Source organism: Mus caroli, unplaced genomic scaffold, assembly GCF_978045245.1.
Source record: "Mus caroli unplaced genomic scaffold, Mus_caroli_1 scaffold_10, whole genome shotgun sequence".
In the NCBI taxonomy this organism is placed as follows: domain Eukaryota; kingdom Metazoa; phylum Chordata; class Mammalia; order Rodentia; family Muridae; genus Mus; species Mus caroli.
Window position 1 is genome coordinate 103022903 of NW_028227265.1, and position 17064 is coordinate 103039966.

Consider the following 17064-nt stretch of genomic DNA (forward strand, 5'->3'; position numbering starts at 1 on the left):
AGAACTTTAATACAGGGCATGCACACATTCCTGCCCGTGCGCACACACACACACACACAGATACAGACACACCAGGGCATGGGCTGTTGGGGAGAGGCAGTTACTGGCTGGGTGGGTCTGACTTTAAACTTGCCCTGATGTTGTCACTGCTGCTATTAAAACCTGGGAGTAACCCAAGCAGCTGTCTCACATGAAACAAAAGTCTCATAGCCCGGCTGAATGCTCTCAAGAGAGCCATCCCGTTGTGGATATAGTTGGGCTTCTTTCCTTCATCTGGACTAAAGTTCTCTCCTGGCTTCTCCTCTGCTGTGCTTACTCCCCAGGCACAAGCCAGGGAGAACTTGCATGGCTTAACCCTTGCGGTTTCCCCAAAGCTTCCAGAGGTGTCCTCAGATCCCTTCATCAAGACGTAGCACTGACAAAACCACCCAGCCTGCAAGTCCACGTGTCACCGGGGGAAACATGTCTTCCATGCCCCCCGCTTCTATTCATAAAGAGAGTGAGACTGAATAGGCCCTACTAGGGCAAACTACTGACCAAACATGTGTGTGCCAAATATGTGTGCTTTTCAGAAGTTGGCCCGTTCCTCAGGCCAACCAATGTCGCCACCTAGAGGCAATCAAAAGAATTTCATACAACAGGAAGCAGGCACTTTTCCAATAGCTGCCAACAAGCCAGCTAACACTTCATTTACTTTTGTTTTGAGACAGGGTCTCAATGTACAAGCCAGGTGGCATAAAACTGGCTACGTAGCCCTGGCTGGTTTTGAATTTGCCACCTTCTGTGTGCTGTATTTACAGGCATGTCATGAAGCTCCGTGAAGACACTTTCTTGCTCATGAAGTTCAGAACCCTTCTTGACGTAATGGTGTGGCTTTGGTGGCATCTCTGACGCAAGGATGGACCTCTCCAGAGCCTAGACATGAGGCTAGACAAGGTGCTTTCAATCAGCTCCAATGCCCCCTGTGCCAATTCACTCATCACACCAGATCATAAAAATAAATCTTTAATGGCTTTAGAGTTGGCACAGATGGTATAATTAATTCAAGCTCACATTTGTATTTAACAAACTGAAAGACCGTGCTAGCTTTGATTGAAACAGAACAAGAATCATAGTGGTTTAAGTCTGGAAATTACATTCAGCAGCAACGGGTTCTGAAGTTATTTGTTAAATGAAGGATGTGAGGGCTGGAGTAAACAAGAGGAAAAGCTATCAGGAACTAAGCTAAGCAGCCCACACGCAAGCCCTGTTGTGGTCACTGCAGAACTGTGCTTTCTGGTTTATTGTTGTTTTTAGATAAAGAAGAGTCTGACTTAGTCTTTGTCTATCCTTGAACTCCTGATCTTCCTGGCTGCATCCCACAAAGGTTGGAGTTACGGGCAGGTGCTACTAGGCCCAGATGTTTCCTCATTTTTGGAGCTCTTACAGCACTGTGAACAACCAGGAGCTGCAACATTCTGGCTTGTGAATACAGTGTGTGTCCTGGGGATAGCTGATCCCCAGAGGAGGAAAAGCAAGTGAGGCTTGTTGAAACCATGCGTCAGGACTGGAGGCTTTCATCTCCAAGTCTTTGCTAAAAACCAGAAAAGGATTATGATGGTGAAGAAATCCTGTCATCCACTTTCCATCACCGTGGTCCTCCAGGAATAAACTTCAAGTCCCTCTTTTACAGCAAGAAAGGCCCAAGAGCAATCTACAAGTTCCCCTGGAGTTTCAGGTCAGTGCCACAGAGGAGCTGTGATTGGAGACATCTACTGGCCAGGATGGAAACTGGGAGCAGAAGTCACCCCATTCTAGAGTATTGGGGACTTGTAGGAACAGCAGGGTGTTCTATTAGAGATGGAAAACGGAACCCCTCTGATTTTCTCGATTATAGACACCAGCAACCCAAAAGTCACATGGGGACACGCATTTGTGAGGGGTTGGGTATTCCTGGGCAGTGCTCAACCGAACTCAGGTCCTGGCTCCTAATTTGGTGTCGGTTCTGAAGTCTCACTGTGCTTCAAATCCCAGCCTAAGTCACTGCTTGAACTGAGCTTCCTATAGCCGAAGCTAAGCACAGGTGATTTCCATCAACACGTATAATCCTCAGCGCTCTACAAAGGCCACGGAAGAGTGTGACCAGGGACATTCGGACACCAAATGAACTAGGCTGGTGCATGGTTGACCCTGAGCGGCCTGGCCTCAGTGTCCTTGCACCAGTGGTACTGAGGCCTTCGCATCTGCTGTGGTCTTGTCTAGGGCAGGCTTCTTTGAGTAGTCCCGCTCTCCAAAAATAGTGCTCCCTATCCGGACATTTGTAGATCCTACTTCAATCTGTGGGAAAGAAGCAAATGTGGAGGAGAGAGTGTCAGACACTGCAGTGTAGCTGGTGCTGAGTCTCTTTCTAGCTGCCCAGAGGCTGCGTAAGGTACAACCAAGCTGCACCTGAAGATGGTTGGGTGCTTTGGTGTCCCGGACCAGGGCAGGGCCACTTTTTTGGCAGTCAGTCTTCAAGAGAAAGGTAATGATCTTAGCTTGCACAGTGCATGGGGAGTTCAACTGCATTTAGGGATCTAGGAACAAGGGGCGGTGGAGATGTAGGTGTGGGACAGCACAACACAGCAAAATGCTGCCCTACAGCTCATGACCAAAGGCTGATGGCCGGCCAAATGGAAAAAAAAAACTGTAGTTATCTGTCATAAAACAAGCTCTAGTTTTAGAACTTTTACACTGTTTTAATATATATGATATTCCAAAAATGCAATTCTATACTTTGATTTTCAGAACTGTTATTATTTATTTCAAAGCAGGGTCTTACTATGTAGCCTTGGCTTGCATGAACTTGTTTGTGTAGCTCAAGCTGACTTGAAACTCACCAGCAATCCTCTGGACTGTCTTCCAAGTGCCGGGACTATAGGAGTGAGCCAGGACACTCAGCTGTTATTTCCTACCTTGGAAATTCATGTATGTGAGTTGCTAACATAGTACTTTATTTCAGTTTATATTTATTGTCACATAGTTAATGCCCTAGGACTTACGTTTGAAATGCTTTTAAAAATCAGGTTAAAAAGTGTGTTAAACCCAGGGTTAACACACTTGTTAGATCCTAAGTTACACCCCGGCCTTTTCCTAGATTACATGTAGTGGATTACATTGAGTTTTAAGAACTCAGTTGTAATTTCTATAAATTTCACTTCAAACAAAGGAGCAGTGTGGGGAGGGAGGGGGAGTGTCAGAGCAGCCAAGCTCCTGTGACTGTTGCTACTGGGATGAGGGACACTTACAGCATGCTGGAAGTCCATGGACATGCCCATGCTAAGTTCCACCTGCTCCACAGGAATGCCCAGCTTTTCACACAGCTCCCGCCGCAGGGTCAGCAGCCTCTGCCAAAAACACAAGCGATGCCATTTTATTCTTGTTGTTTCCAATGATGTCAAAAGGTGACCAGACCTGCTGGGCACAGTAGCGCTGGCCTGTAATACTTGGAAATAGGCAGGAGAATCCTGAGTTCATAGATAGCCTGAGATATACAGGGAAGTGGAGTTGTCTCCAAAACAAAGCAAGCCAAGTCGAACTAAATCAAAACAAACAAAACAGGAGAAAAACAAGACCCACCAAAGTGAACACTACAAACCAAAAAGTTTCTGATGACTATTTCTCATGATTCTGAGGTGTGTAATGATTACCAGAAGCTACTAGAAGTAACTATAAGTTTTAGCCACATCTTCAACTTTCAAGAAAACTACCAGGGCCAGGGGGTGTGGCTCAGCGGCAGAATGCTTTAATAGTATACTCCAGACCCTGGGCTCCACCCCAAGCAATGGGGAGAAAAAAATTCAACAACATCCTAAAAACATAAAGATGCAAACTGCCAGTTACTAGAAAGGAAGAAAAAGTTTGCTCTAAAAATTGTATTAGCCAAGTAAACACTGGGTTAAGGAGGGTGTGGTGTGTGGGTGTCTGGGAGCCTGGCCTTCCTTCTCCTTATGAGAACAGTTCTAAGAGGCTGTAACACTGCATCTGACTGGCTCTGTTCTGAGAGGTCCCTGATGTACCTCACAGCTATCCCTGCATGCTGGTGGGATGCTACCCATGCTAGACACACCCTACTGTGGGCTGAACCTACAGCCCCATGATACCTTCCTTAGCATGAGAGCATCACTCCAACACCAGTACCTGGAAGTCTGGGTTTGGTCCTTGACTTAGATCATGTCCAAAGCTTCCTATGGTCATGAGACCCACGAACTCCAGGCTGGGACAACTGGCCTTTATGTGTTCCACGACAGCTATGGTCTCTGAAGGCAGCAGGCCGTGTTTACCTTCACAAAGAGAAACGGAAGATGTGTATGCCAACACATCTTAACTAGCCAGAAGGCTCCATTTTCATCCCTTCCTTACAACAGAGGTGACTCAGATGAACACCTGATGAAGTCACTTTCCCTGGCCCTAAAGAGTGACTGTGTATGTGAGGTCCTTCATGCCTCGGCGTCTTCCACTTGGGTTCTGCATTTCTCAAGATGATTTCTCTTTACTCCATCTCAGGTCTCTCCTTTATTATTTTTAGAGCCAGAGACTGAACCCATGGTTCTGCATACACAAAGTGGTACCTCGAAGACACATTCCACAGGACTTTAGCTGGGAATGGCTAGGGGAGCCAGAGAAGAAGAAAAGATGTTATGGCTTGAATGAGGATGTCCCCCACAGGCTCCATGCTTGGATGCTTTGTCCCCAGTTTTTGGCACTGTTTGGATGTGTCTGGGAGATGTTGCCTTGCTGGAAGTACATCATGGGTGCCGGCTGTGACGTTTCAAAGTCGTATGTCCTTCCTCGTCCTCCCTCTGTTCCATGTGTGTGGGCTTCTCTCAGGCGGCCATGCTCCCCTGCCATGGATTCCTACCCTCAGGAACCATAAGCCACACAGACCTTTCCGCCTCGAAGTCGCCTTGGCCATGGCATTTTATCACAGAAATAGAAAAGAGACGAATATATGTCTTGGGACACTAGGGAGGGTCACACTGCCAAAGTCCTAGATGAATCTCAGTACTTTGTTTTAAACCTGACATTTTATGGTTTAATCAATTTATTAATAGAGCTGCAAAAATAAGTCATATACACATAATAAAGTTGGGACTGTGAAATTGCGAAGTTTAACTTACTAGTTAAGAATGGTTGGACGAATTTTATGTATTTAAAGACTATTAATATTGCTTTGCCTTTGCCCCTATTTACTAAATGGACTAGGGAGGAACTTTCAGTGTTATTTAGTCAGGGCAAATCACAGGTAATTATCAAGAAATGAAAGACACTCTGGAGTCAATTTTGTATCTGCTTTTATGCAATGAAGCCATAGTCAGGGAACATGCATATAACACTATAATGGTAACTGTTAATCTACTGACCACTGTGCCAGCCCCACGACTTTTCATTTCACACAGAAACTCTAAATATTCTTACTCATACCAGTTTTCAGGGGAAGCTAAGGCAGGTGGGCTAAGTCTTTTCCTAAGTTTATGGACGAGAACTGTGCACCTGAGATTTGAGTGCAGGGCATATCTGGAAAACAGATGTCTGTACTGAGCTCCTTCGTGCCAAGATCTGCTATGTGTGAGTGGCTAGAAGACAGTTGTAAGCCAATGCCTGCCATCCACTCTTAACAGAAGGCGGGCAAGTATCACTCACTGTACAGAATCCTCACCACACCCTCTAACAATGGGCACTCCCCGATGACACTGCCACAGAAGGAAACACAGGTACAGAGAGCTTAGGTAACTGACGCAAAGTTCCAATGCTAGAAAGTGGTGGAGCGCAGGCAGACATCTGTCTGATGTCAAAGTCACGGTCCTCTGTAATTCATGGCCACACTGCTAAGCCAGGCCCCATGAGACAGTCACTCACTGGTGTACAGCAGCATCTTTTTTTTTCTACTCTTGCCCAATGAAGCACTGGGTAATTGTCCTAAGAAGTATGACACATACAATTCCCAATCCCTTCCAGGAGGGAATTTCCAGGACATCAAAGTTATAATTCTTCCAAATCAATACCGAACAAGCCGAAATATATTAAAGAATTATATTGGGTCATCACATCTTGACGAAGCAGCTCACCAGGAGGCTGGAGCTTCTCCTCAGTCTCCTCATCAGGTGCTTACACTCACTCTCTCCCTGAACCTCAGCCATCTCAAGAGAGCAAACCTCCATGGGCAGGCCTAGTCACTTACTGTCTTCTCCGCTGGTGTTAATCTGGACCATCACCTTCAGTGGTTCTGTAGAACCTTTCTTCTGCCAGGAGCTATTCACCTTGTCTGCCAGCTTCACGGAGTCTACGGTTTCCAGCATAGAGAGGTTGGGGACAGCTGCAAAGAGAAAGGGGGAAGGGAGCAGCCTTCGCTTTCCCGCTGCCAGAGGGGACGTGCAGCAAACCTTTGATCTGGTAGAGGGAGGAGTACTCCAGGAAAAGAAAAGGACAGTTCAGTCTTATGACTGCCAAGAAGACAAGCATGAGAGCTTGCTGGATAGGAACCTCGAGAGCAGGCGAGCCCCATCCCACCAGCAAAGATGGATAAGGGAGATGCTAAGACACCACGATCAGGCTGCCTAAGTACGGAGACAATTCGGAAAGTTGGCAATTGAGATTCTGAATAGTAGGCCCCGATCTAATTATGTCTCAGTCTAAACTGAGTAAAACAGGCCAGTTGACAAGGGACAGAGACTATCCAGAAGCCAAAATGCTAGCCTGGAAAGATACCATGTTCTTATACCTTCTGGGATGGGTCTTATTTGACAAGGACACCAGAATAGCTCACTCTGGATGCTCAGTCAGTGATGTCATCAAAGCTACCTTCAATGACGATGAACTATGACTCTTGGCACAGATAAAGGACCATGACACAACCCCACCAGCTTATTGTACTGAGCACAGAAATCTTCCAGGCAGTCAACTAACTACTCCCCTGCCTCCCCTCCCCGTCCCTCCTGCCTTGCTTTTTTCCTCCTCCATGGTGAAGACTGAACCCAGAACCTTGTTGGGATGGAGACACTAGAGTGTACAGGAAGGCTATGCCTTGGTAGCTTAAATAATTAATTCTAATCTCAGCTCTGGTCTGGTTATACAAACTGATAGTAAGAATAGGACCTAAAGTGGTGGCACACCTTTAATCCCAGCACTGGGAGGCAGAGGTAGATCTCCGAGTTCAAGGTCAGGCTGGTCTACGGAGAGTTCCAGGGACCATAGAGAAATCCTGGCAAGACAAACCCACCAACCAAAACCCCAAAACCCTACAAGGATCAAATTGTTCTAATAAAATGTAAACTGTGTCCCACGACACAGCAGCAGAAGAATATCTATGAGGATATGAGAGCAGCTAGAACTGAGCCGGACACCAGACACCATGTGTGAAATCCAAACAAAACTGTCCGCCATGTTGCTGGGTGTGCTGGTGGTCGTGCCTGCCTGCGATTCCAGAATTTAGGAGGGTGAGATAGGAGGATTACCACAAGTTCTAGGCCAGCCCGGGTTAGTCAGACTGTGTCTCAGAAAACAACAAAGCAAAACAGCAACGTAAAAAGCACAGGATGATGTATAATGAGAAGTTAAATTACCTAGACTGGCCGGGCAGTGGTGGCGCACACCTTTAATCCCAGCACTCGGGAGGCAGAGGCAGGCGGGTTTCTGAGTTTGAGGCCAGCCTGGTCTACAGAGTGAGTTCCAGGACAGCCAGGGTTACACAGAGAAACCCTGTTTCGAAAAACAAACAAACAAAGAAGATTGGCCTATAGAAAAGTCTGTGCCATTTGATTAATGACTGATATAGGAAGGCACGGCTCACTGCGAGTTGTGCAGTCCCCGAGTAGGCACTTTTGGTGTATAAGACAGTAGCCATGGGGAGCACGCCAGTAAGCTACATTTTTCCATGGTATCTGCTGAATTCAGTTCCTGCCTCCAGATTCCTGCCTTGGCTTCTTTCACTGATGTGGAAGTATAAGCCAAATAAGCCCTTTCTTCCCAAATTAAGTTGTTTTTGTTCATTGTCTTTATTACAGCAACAAAAAACAAGCAGGAACCCCAGTCCACACATGTGCTGTGATCTGGGGCTCTAGGGGTAGCAGTGGGGGTAATTCTCCAGCTAGGGGTAGTCTCGACACCTTTTACCTTTTAGTGCTTAATCTTGGGCAAGTTTCATTTCTAGAGCCTTAGTTTTCTTACTGTTTCCCTGCCTGTGGGACTAATTCTATAACGACTACATCATGTTATGCATTCATTAGCCATAACTCCTTGTTCTATCATTTTTTTGTGGTGGCCTTAGGATTTATAGTACAAAAATTGAAGATCCAAAATTTGAAACTTCTTGAGCATCAGGGTTTAAAGTGCACACTACGTGGCTATTATATTTAAACAGTTAGTTAAAAAATTTAAGCTGACTGAGGTGGCACATGCCGATAGTCCCAACATTTAGGGGAGAAGACAGGGGGATGGATGGTGAGCTCAAGGCCATCTTATCCCTCAGAGCCAGATCCTATCGAGACAAATAAAACAATTCAAGATGAATCATAGGAGAAAGATTTATTTACTCAAGTTTTTAAGAAATTTTTATTTAAAAATGTTTAATTCTATGCCCATAGATGTTTTACCTGTAGGTCTGTGCACCACATTTGTGCCTGGTACTTAAGGAGGCCAAAGAGGCTTTTGGATCCCTGAAACTCCAGTTAGAAAGAGATGTGAGCTGACATGTGCATGCTGAGTAGCCAAACCCAGAAAGTGCTCTTAACTTCAGAGCCGTCTCTCCAGTCCTTTATTTTTATTTTATTGAGACAGGGTCTATTTAGCTCTGGCTGGCCTGAAACTGTGTAGACCAGTGGCCTCTTTAGACTAGAGATCTGCCTGCCCTTGTCTCCAGAGTGCTGGGATTAGAGTCGTGTGTCACCATGCCCAGAGAAGAAATGAAAACAAGCAAGCAGAGAACTCTGCAACTGGAAAACAAATAACGGGAGAGGAGAGGATAGAGTTGAAAAAAGAATGGTCTGAATTTTTGCCTTATTTTTTATTATACTTCTTTATTAACCCTGGGTGCTGGGAATTCTGGCTTGTGCCACCACATCTGCATAGCAGCATATTTGTAATACTCCCAAACTAGAAGTAACCTAAATGTTCGTCAGTGTGAATGGAAACACTGTGATATGTAAATACAGTGGAATAGTACAGAATAGGAAGATGGGAGGACCGTATACCGTGATAAAGGTCAACACTAGGTCAGGACAGAAAGAAGGAAGACCTTTTCTTTTGTAATTCCATTTACACAAAATCTGAACTATGGAAATGACAGCGGTGGCACAGACAAGGAATATTTGAGCAGGATGACAGGAAGGAGCCTCTGGGGACAAGATGATGGGATAGATGCCTGCTATTTTAATTATTGTACCAGTTCACAGTTGTAATCCTCTGTCAAAACTGATCAAGTCAGACACTTTCAGTCTGTGTGATTTATTGTAGTTAGATAAGCTTTTTTCAATTTTACCCTGACAAAGCTGTTAAGAAAAATAAATGCCAGGGGAGGCAAGATGGTTCAGTGTGGAAAGGTGCCTGCGGCCAAGCCTGACAACCCAAGTTCCATCCCTGGGACCCACATAATGAGAAGAAAGACCCAACTCCTCCATGTTGCTCTGACCTCTATACACACAATCTGCCTCTCCCTATTCCTTTCTCCCCACCAAAAAACCCATACAGGTTTCCTAAATTTTGATACCTTGAGAGGAGTAAGTATGGTTACTTGAGAACCTCACACATCACACAGTCAAATCTTTCTGTGATTAGTAATGATTTTTATGGTGCTGGGGACCGAGCGAGGGCCTTGTAAATGAGGAGCAAGCGCTCTGCTGCTGAGCCACACCTGCCAGTCCTCACACTTCATTCTTACTATTTCACGATGTTTTATTTGAAGAAATCCCGCCATACAAATGGTGAGCTGGGGGTGTTCTCAAAGCTGCTTACTTATGGTGGTGTAAGCCATACAATCACAGAGAAGGCCTGGCTTCGTGCTGAGAGTTTTGCCTTACCCATCAGTTTGTTGACGTTTTGTTTCTGTAAATGACCAATGAAGTGCCACTTGATCTCGGGACAGGAAGACAGAATCTGAAGAGAAGAAGGGGACCGTTTGATAGCGAGGTCATGGTGGCTCTGTCAGCTCAGATGTCCTTCACTCCTGTGCTCTCCTGGGAATGATAAACTGCCACCCCTCTCTTCAGCCAGTCTCCCACTGAGACACAAGGAAATGCAGAGGCATCTAAGCCTGGCGCTGGTTCCCTTCTCATTCCCATCAATTCACTGTGATTTTCAGAAATAATCCATGAAAGGCATAAATGATTTATGTCCTCAAAGCTGCATCCCATCCCCTTCGGTTTATGCTTTCAAATCCCCAAGGATTCTCCTAAAATCACTATTCACTAACAGTCACACAAGAGAATATTAATAGAAGTTGAAATTTAGGGCGCAGTGGAAATACGGATGGCTTCTATCCCTAGCCCAGCTTTCTGTTCTAAAATTCCACCATCAACATAGGTGTAACTTTCAGCTAAGGGCTAAGGCTTCTAAACAGAAGCAACACTTCTCATGGCTAACGTACCTTAGGGTTTGATGCTTTTTCTAGTAGTTCCTGAACCTAAAGAGCAAAGAACAGAACGAGTCAGAAGCCTGGCAGTCACCACTCTCCCAACAGTTCTTTTTTTTTCCTTTTTTATTTCTTTTTTTGGTTTTTCGAGACAGGGTTTCTCTGTATAGCCCTGGCTGTTCTGGAACTCACTTTGTAGACCAGGCTGGCCTCGAACTCAGAAATCCGCCTGCCTCTGCCTCCCGAGTGCTGGGATTAAAGGCGTGCGCCACCACCGCCCAGCCCAACAGTTCTTTATAAGAGGAATCTTACATAGTTCTCTCCAAAAGTGCGCTGGCCGTGGCCATAGGCCTCGATCACCATGTCTGCAGGTTTTGTTTTGCTGACCGCAACGAGCCGGGGTTGGATGGCTGGGAGGTCCTGCCAAAAGAGAAGGAGCCACGTGAGTGAATGTGTGGAATCTTGTCCCAATTAGATACACATTGTAGAGCCAGGTGGTGGTAGCAAACACCTTTAATCCCAGCACTCAGGAGGCAGAGACAGGCGAACCCCTGAGTTCCGAGGCCAGCAAGGCCTACAAAGTGAGTTCCAGAACATCCCAGTGGTATACAGAGAAACCCTGCCTCACAAAACAAACAAACAAAGAAATAAACAAACAACCACCCACCACCACCACCACCACCACCACCACCACCACCATGACCACCACCACCATAACACACCTTGTAAAATAGACCGGCCTAGATCTCAGCGTGGCACTAATAAGATCCATTCTCCTTCTTTTTTCTTTTTGGTACTGAATATAGAGCCCTGGAGTTTGAGCACATGAGATAGGTGCTACATCACAGAGCTCCAACCCTGCCTGCGGATCCTTGTGAGTGTTCCAGACGGTTCTCATGTCAACCAGTGCTGGAGGTTTAAGGGTTTGCAGTGGGTAAGATGGCTTGGTGGGAAAATGGTAGCCAAGTAGGCATGAGGGCCTTAGTTTAGACTCCATTGTCCATATAAAAAGCAAGTTTGGTACCCCTTGTCCGTCATCCCAGTGGCAGGGTGGGGATGGGGGCAAGACAGGTGGATCCTTGGGGCTGGCTGGCTAGCTCCAGATGCAGGGTGTCAAAGCATAAAGTGGAGGGCAATAGAGAAAGATGCCTGACATCAACCTCTGGCTTCCACGTGCACTCATGGCACGTGCACTTGCACATATGAGTATACTGTGTACATAAACACATGTACTTGTACATGCATGCATATAACACACAGGCACTTGTACATACATGCACATTAACACATATACACACTTATATATACATGCACATAACATATACACATGTACTTGTACATACATGCATATAACACATATTTACACACACTTGTACATACATAAATATAACACACACAAATCTTTTTATCGAGGATACAGTAACAGTAGCATAAGGTCTGCTTAGCATTTGTGAGGTTCTGAGTTGTATCCTTAGCACCAAAAAACCCCATACAAACAAATGTAAAACAAAACCCAGCAGCATCCTTCATGAAGGGAAGGCAACATCCTGTTTAGCTGGGAGGTCACTTCTGGCTTCTGATACATGAAGGTAAACAGTTTAGAAACTCATTTTGGTCCTGATGTAATTATTAATAACACTTCCACTCACCCTGGAAGAGGCTCAATTGAGATAAAGACATACACTGCCTTGTTCAGTCTATGAATCAATCAACAGACAGCAGAGTTGACAATGAGACACCCACAACTCAGTGTTCAGGATTAGATTCACCCAAAGTCTCCTCACATACATTACATAAAATGCAGGGTTCCCCTGCTTTCAGCCGCAGACAAATCCTTACGTGTACCCCACCGTTTCTGAGACTGTCACAGAACCACAGTGCTCTCAAGGACTTGGAGACGTCACATCAATTACCACACGGTCTCCTGTTGCCTCCTTCTGAGGGGCTGACTGTGTCATCACTGTCTCAAGGACTGTGTCTAATTCCTAGTGTGATGATGAACTGGAGGCTTCCAGAGACAAATTAGTCAAGCAGGCCTAACTCCTGGAGTGGGCTGCATTAGGGAAATCCTGAGATTTTTCTTTGAAGAAACAGAACACCGGTACCAGGAAGGTGGTAGGAACTCCCCAGGCTCTCTTAATTTTCTTCCGCTGTGAGGAACCCTAGGGCTAGAGTAGTTAACTGGACATGCCCAGACTTCAGTTAAGAGAAGACTATGTTAATTCAGCCTTCGGTTTTCAGGCATCATTTTGAAATCTCAGACCATGAACACTAGATCAGAAAGGAAAGGTCTTTGATTTTTTTTTTTTTTTTTCTGTCTCACTTCACATAACGTAGCTTAATTTGCATGGAGAAAAGCAGATACTGGCACCGGTCTAGAAGTCCAATGGGGGACAAAACAACCATACGAAAATAACAAACGCTTGTGACAGGGCACCTGACAGCTCCCGCCCGCTCTGTGTGTGTCAAGTTCACGCGCACCTAGACCACGGCTCCCGGCCGCCGCAACGCACGTGATCGCGGGTGGACACGGCCCTCCCAGGGCTCTAGTACCGAGGTGAAGAATGGCGTGGGGGTACCGAGGGCAATGACGAATGGCGAGACGCCTGGATACGAGTCACTTGCCCTAAATGAACACCTTTCTCCAACCAAGCCAACCTCCGAACAAGTCCCGATCCTCAAGGCCAGACCGCCGTGGAAACCCAGCGATCCCCTCTGCAGCCCCCGCCCCTCCGGGAGCCCCTTCTGCGTCACCGTGACACCTCGTCCCACGTAGGTGTCCCCCTTCCAGCCCGCCCCAGTGCCCCACGGCCGGTCCTCACCCGCGGCCGCCGCGCCACACTCTGCTGGACTCGCTCGTTCACGGCCCGCAGCGCGAACCCGACTCCCAGCTCCGCCGTCATGCTGCCACCTCTCAACATTCCCCAGAGGATGCCCGGAGGACCCGCGACTCACCGAGACCACCTTCCGGTCCCGCCCCCTTTCTGAGAGGTCCAATCGCCGCTCACCATCCAGCCACTTCCCCCCAGCGGAGGTTGGCCACCCAGGCGGGCGCCATCTTGGGGAGGGCGGAGGTTACCCGGGCTGAAAGCCTAGGGAGTTCAAGGGCTGGGCGGGCCGATATAAACCAAGACATTAAAGTAACTTTCATTTATCCATTCAGTTCCTTTCCTATTTCCTTTCCTCTCTTCTTTTCCTTTCCCTTCCCTCCCCTCTCCTTCTCTTTTCCCTTCCCATTTTTAAATTTCTTTCGAGACAGGGCTTCTCTGTGTCCTGGCTGTCCTGGAACTCATTCTCTAGACCAGGGTGGCCTTGAAATCCCAAGTGCTGGGTCTAAAGGCGTGTGCCACCGCTGCCCGGCCATTATTTCTTTTTAAAAATAGACTTTTTATGTGCATTGATTTGTTTTGTCCTCGTATCTGTGGTGCCATGGCCAGAAGAGAGTTTTGGATCTCCTTGACCTGATGGTTGTGAGCCATCACGTGTGTGCTGGATCCTTTGCAAGAGCAACAACAGGTGCACTTGACTACTGATCCATCTCTCCAGCCCCCTTTTAATGTAAATATTCTAATATTTTTGTTGTGTGGGTGTTTCCCCTGAACGTAAGTCTGTGAACTGCCCACAGAGGTCAGAGGAGGGCATGAAACCGGGTGGAGCTGATGAGTGGATAGGTGGGTGCTGGGTTCTGAACCTTTGATATAAGAGCAGTAAGTGCTCTCTCTCCATCCCAGACTTTAGGAGTAATGATATTGAAGGTAAATGCCTCTTCATATACTGCTGTCACCACAGTGAAAAAACCCCCCCAAACCTGAAAGGGCCCAGAAGCCTGTTACAGAGTGAGTCTAATGAGAAGCTGGCTGTAGAGCTGCAGTTGGAAAGAACTAGTCAGCAGCAAGGAATAAGTGGGTCAAGTTTAAAGGGTTCGTGAAGGTGGGATGGACGTGAAGTCGAAGAGACGTGCTGCTTCAAAAAAACTGAAGGTGATAAGACAGTTCAGGGGTCAGAGGCGCTTGCTGTCCAAAATCATATGGTAGAAGGAGAGTGCAGACTCCTACAGATCTCCTCTGATCTCCACATGAATGCCAGGGTGTCGGAGCATGTGTGCATGCACAAGGATGTATATACATATGTACACAGATGTAAAAATGAGACCTATAAATACTACACAGATTTAGGGTGGGGCCTCTATCTATCTATCTATCTATCTGCACATATACATAAACACACACAGAACCTACTACTACTGTTTTACTAAATGGACATGGCAGCAAACTGCCTTCAGAATATTTATACCCACAGGTTAGTGCTGACCTCAGCCTTGGTTAAAGAAGCTGTTTGTGTTATAAAGGGTAATGATTAACAGTCACAACTGGTCAAAGTGCTCAAAATAAATGATTATTGAATTCTATCAGAGCATCTGTGTTACCTCCTTCAAGGTTCAAAGACCCTCTTGGAAGAGGGGGGATATGGAAAAAACAAAACTAAGAGCCAGAGGGTAGGGAGTAGTGTGAACTGCTACATCTCCTGTGCCCATTACCAACAGTGACAGCATTCACCTGTGCAGGACTGGGGCCATCAGCATCATCCCCCCCCCCCCCCCGCCTGTGAATGAGGAGGGAGCTCCTGAGGCCCTCCCAGTCTGAGGATCCTGGGACAGCTGTGCTTGTTGGGGAAGGGGAGCCATATTTCTCAGTGGTGTTGCTACTAGAAAGTTGCCCTTGCCCAAATAACTCACAGCTCAGGCTTATGCAAGCAACCCTACTTAAAAGAAAAATAAAATGTAGGGGAACAAGATGATGTGCCAGAGAGGGTGATATCTAGGGAAGGCTGCCCCCTTTTCATAGAAGGGGGGAGGACGAATGGAGGGAGGAGCTGTGTGTGTGTGCTGGGAAGAGAGAAGGGGCTGATATTGGAATATAAAGTGAACAGATAAATAATAAAGAAAAAAATAACATAGTTCATTAAATAAAGTTTTAGTGAATTTTTTTTTTTTTTAAAGTAGGAAGGGGGACTGGATGGGAAGAAAAGTTTGATGGGAGGGTAAGGGATTAAGATGCCAATGTGTGTGTGTGTGTGTGTGTGTAACCACATGGTGGCTCACAACCATCCATAACGAGATCTGACGCCCTCTTCTGGTGCATCTGAGGACAGCTACAGTGTACTTAGATATAATAATAAATAAATCTTTAAAAAAAAACTGAACAAAAAAGATGCTAGTGTGTGTGTGGGTTATGGTGAAAGTGCAAATTGTGAAAGAACCATTTTCAACAAGAAAGGAAGCCCAGTGTAAGAAAAACATAAGAAAACAACAATGAAAAACATGGTGGGAAGCTGCGTGGTGGTGCATGCCTTTAATCCCAGCACTTGGGAGGCAGAGGCAGGTGGATTTCTGAGTTCAAGTTCCGCTTGATCTACAGAGTGAGTTGCAGGACAGACAGGGCTATACAGAGAAACCCTGTCTCAAAAAACCAAAACCAAAACCAAAACCAAAAAAAGACCAAACCAAGAAAACTATGTTGTGGCAGGGCGGGTGAGGGGGAGATGGCTCAGAGGTTAAGAGCACTGGCTGCTCTTGAGGAGGACCCTGCCTGATTCCAGCAGACAAGGGACAACTCACAACTGCCCCGTTCGGGAAATCCAATGTCCTCATCCGACCTCCATAGGCACCAGGTATGCATGTGGTATGCAGACATACATCAGCAAAACCCCCTATGCTACTATATATATTAAACCAAAACCCAACCCAAAATATCCCAAACTTGTTATTTAAAAGAAAATATCCAGTTAAATGCAAATTTCAGATAAAGTGCAAATTCTTCTATAAAAGTAGGTTTTGTGGAATATTTGGGATGGTATATAGTTTTTGTAAAGTTAACTGACATTAACATTTATCTAGTGACACCAGGGGAGGCAGTTTGCCACAGCCAGTCTGGGAGTTACCTACTTAAACTGATATCACACGAGGTTAGGGTCAACTGGGAATGCCTTTATCTTCTGGAGAAATGCAGCAATGTGTTAATTCTGTTTGTTTTTGCCATGGTCTCACTATGCAGATCAGGCTGGGCTCAAACAGATTCTTCTCCTCGGGTGCTGGAGCTAAAGGCATGTACCAGCATGCTGGTAAGAATCTATATTACCAGGAAGTTTGATTTCTATCACCTGTCCTCCAATCTACTGGTAAATTTTACTTTAATCGAAAAAGACAAAAACATTTTATTTAGCAAGACTGAAATTAAATCCAAAATGTTAAGTATATTCACATTGAGACCTTTTTTGTTGTCTGAAACAAATCCTGGAGCTATTAGCCCAAGGTAATTTATCTAGTAGTATCATTTATGGAATACTTACTATAACAAGAATCATTTCTCAGTTATAAAGGCTCATTAATGCCCTTGGGGCACACTGAAAAAACTGCTTTAACTATTCAATCACCAGTTTACACAGAAGTAGAGATAAAAAGGAATGGAAGTACAAACACATGA

At 45.9% G+C, this 17064-nt stretch overlaps 1 protein-coding gene across 2 annotated transcripts; it reads right to left on the reverse strand.

The window, feature by feature from the left end:
- Positions 1–989: 989 nt before the first annotated feature.
- Plpbp (pyridoxal phosphate binding protein) lies at positions 990–13612 on the reverse strand. Of its 2 annotated transcripts, none has more exons than XM_085844049.1 (8): positions 13538–13612; positions 10895–11002; positions 10598–10633; positions 10032–10107; positions 6200–6334; positions 4159–4301; positions 3267–3365; positions 990–2316 (listed from the first exon to the last, which is right to left on the reverse strand). In XM_085844049.1, the coding sequence occupies exons 2-8, from the start codon at positions 10943–10945 to the stop codon at positions 2185–2187; spliced, it is 672 nt and encodes a 223-aa protein (XP_085700175.1). In that variant the 5' UTR covers positions 10946–11002; positions 13538–13612; the 3' UTR covers positions 990–2184. The 2 variants fall into 2 exon arrangements, with proteins under 2 accessions (XP_085700175.1, XP_021026571.1); XM_021170912.3 differs by having other exon boundaries at positions 13405–13546.
- Between the last annotated feature and the right edge of the window lie 3452 nt (positions 13613–17064).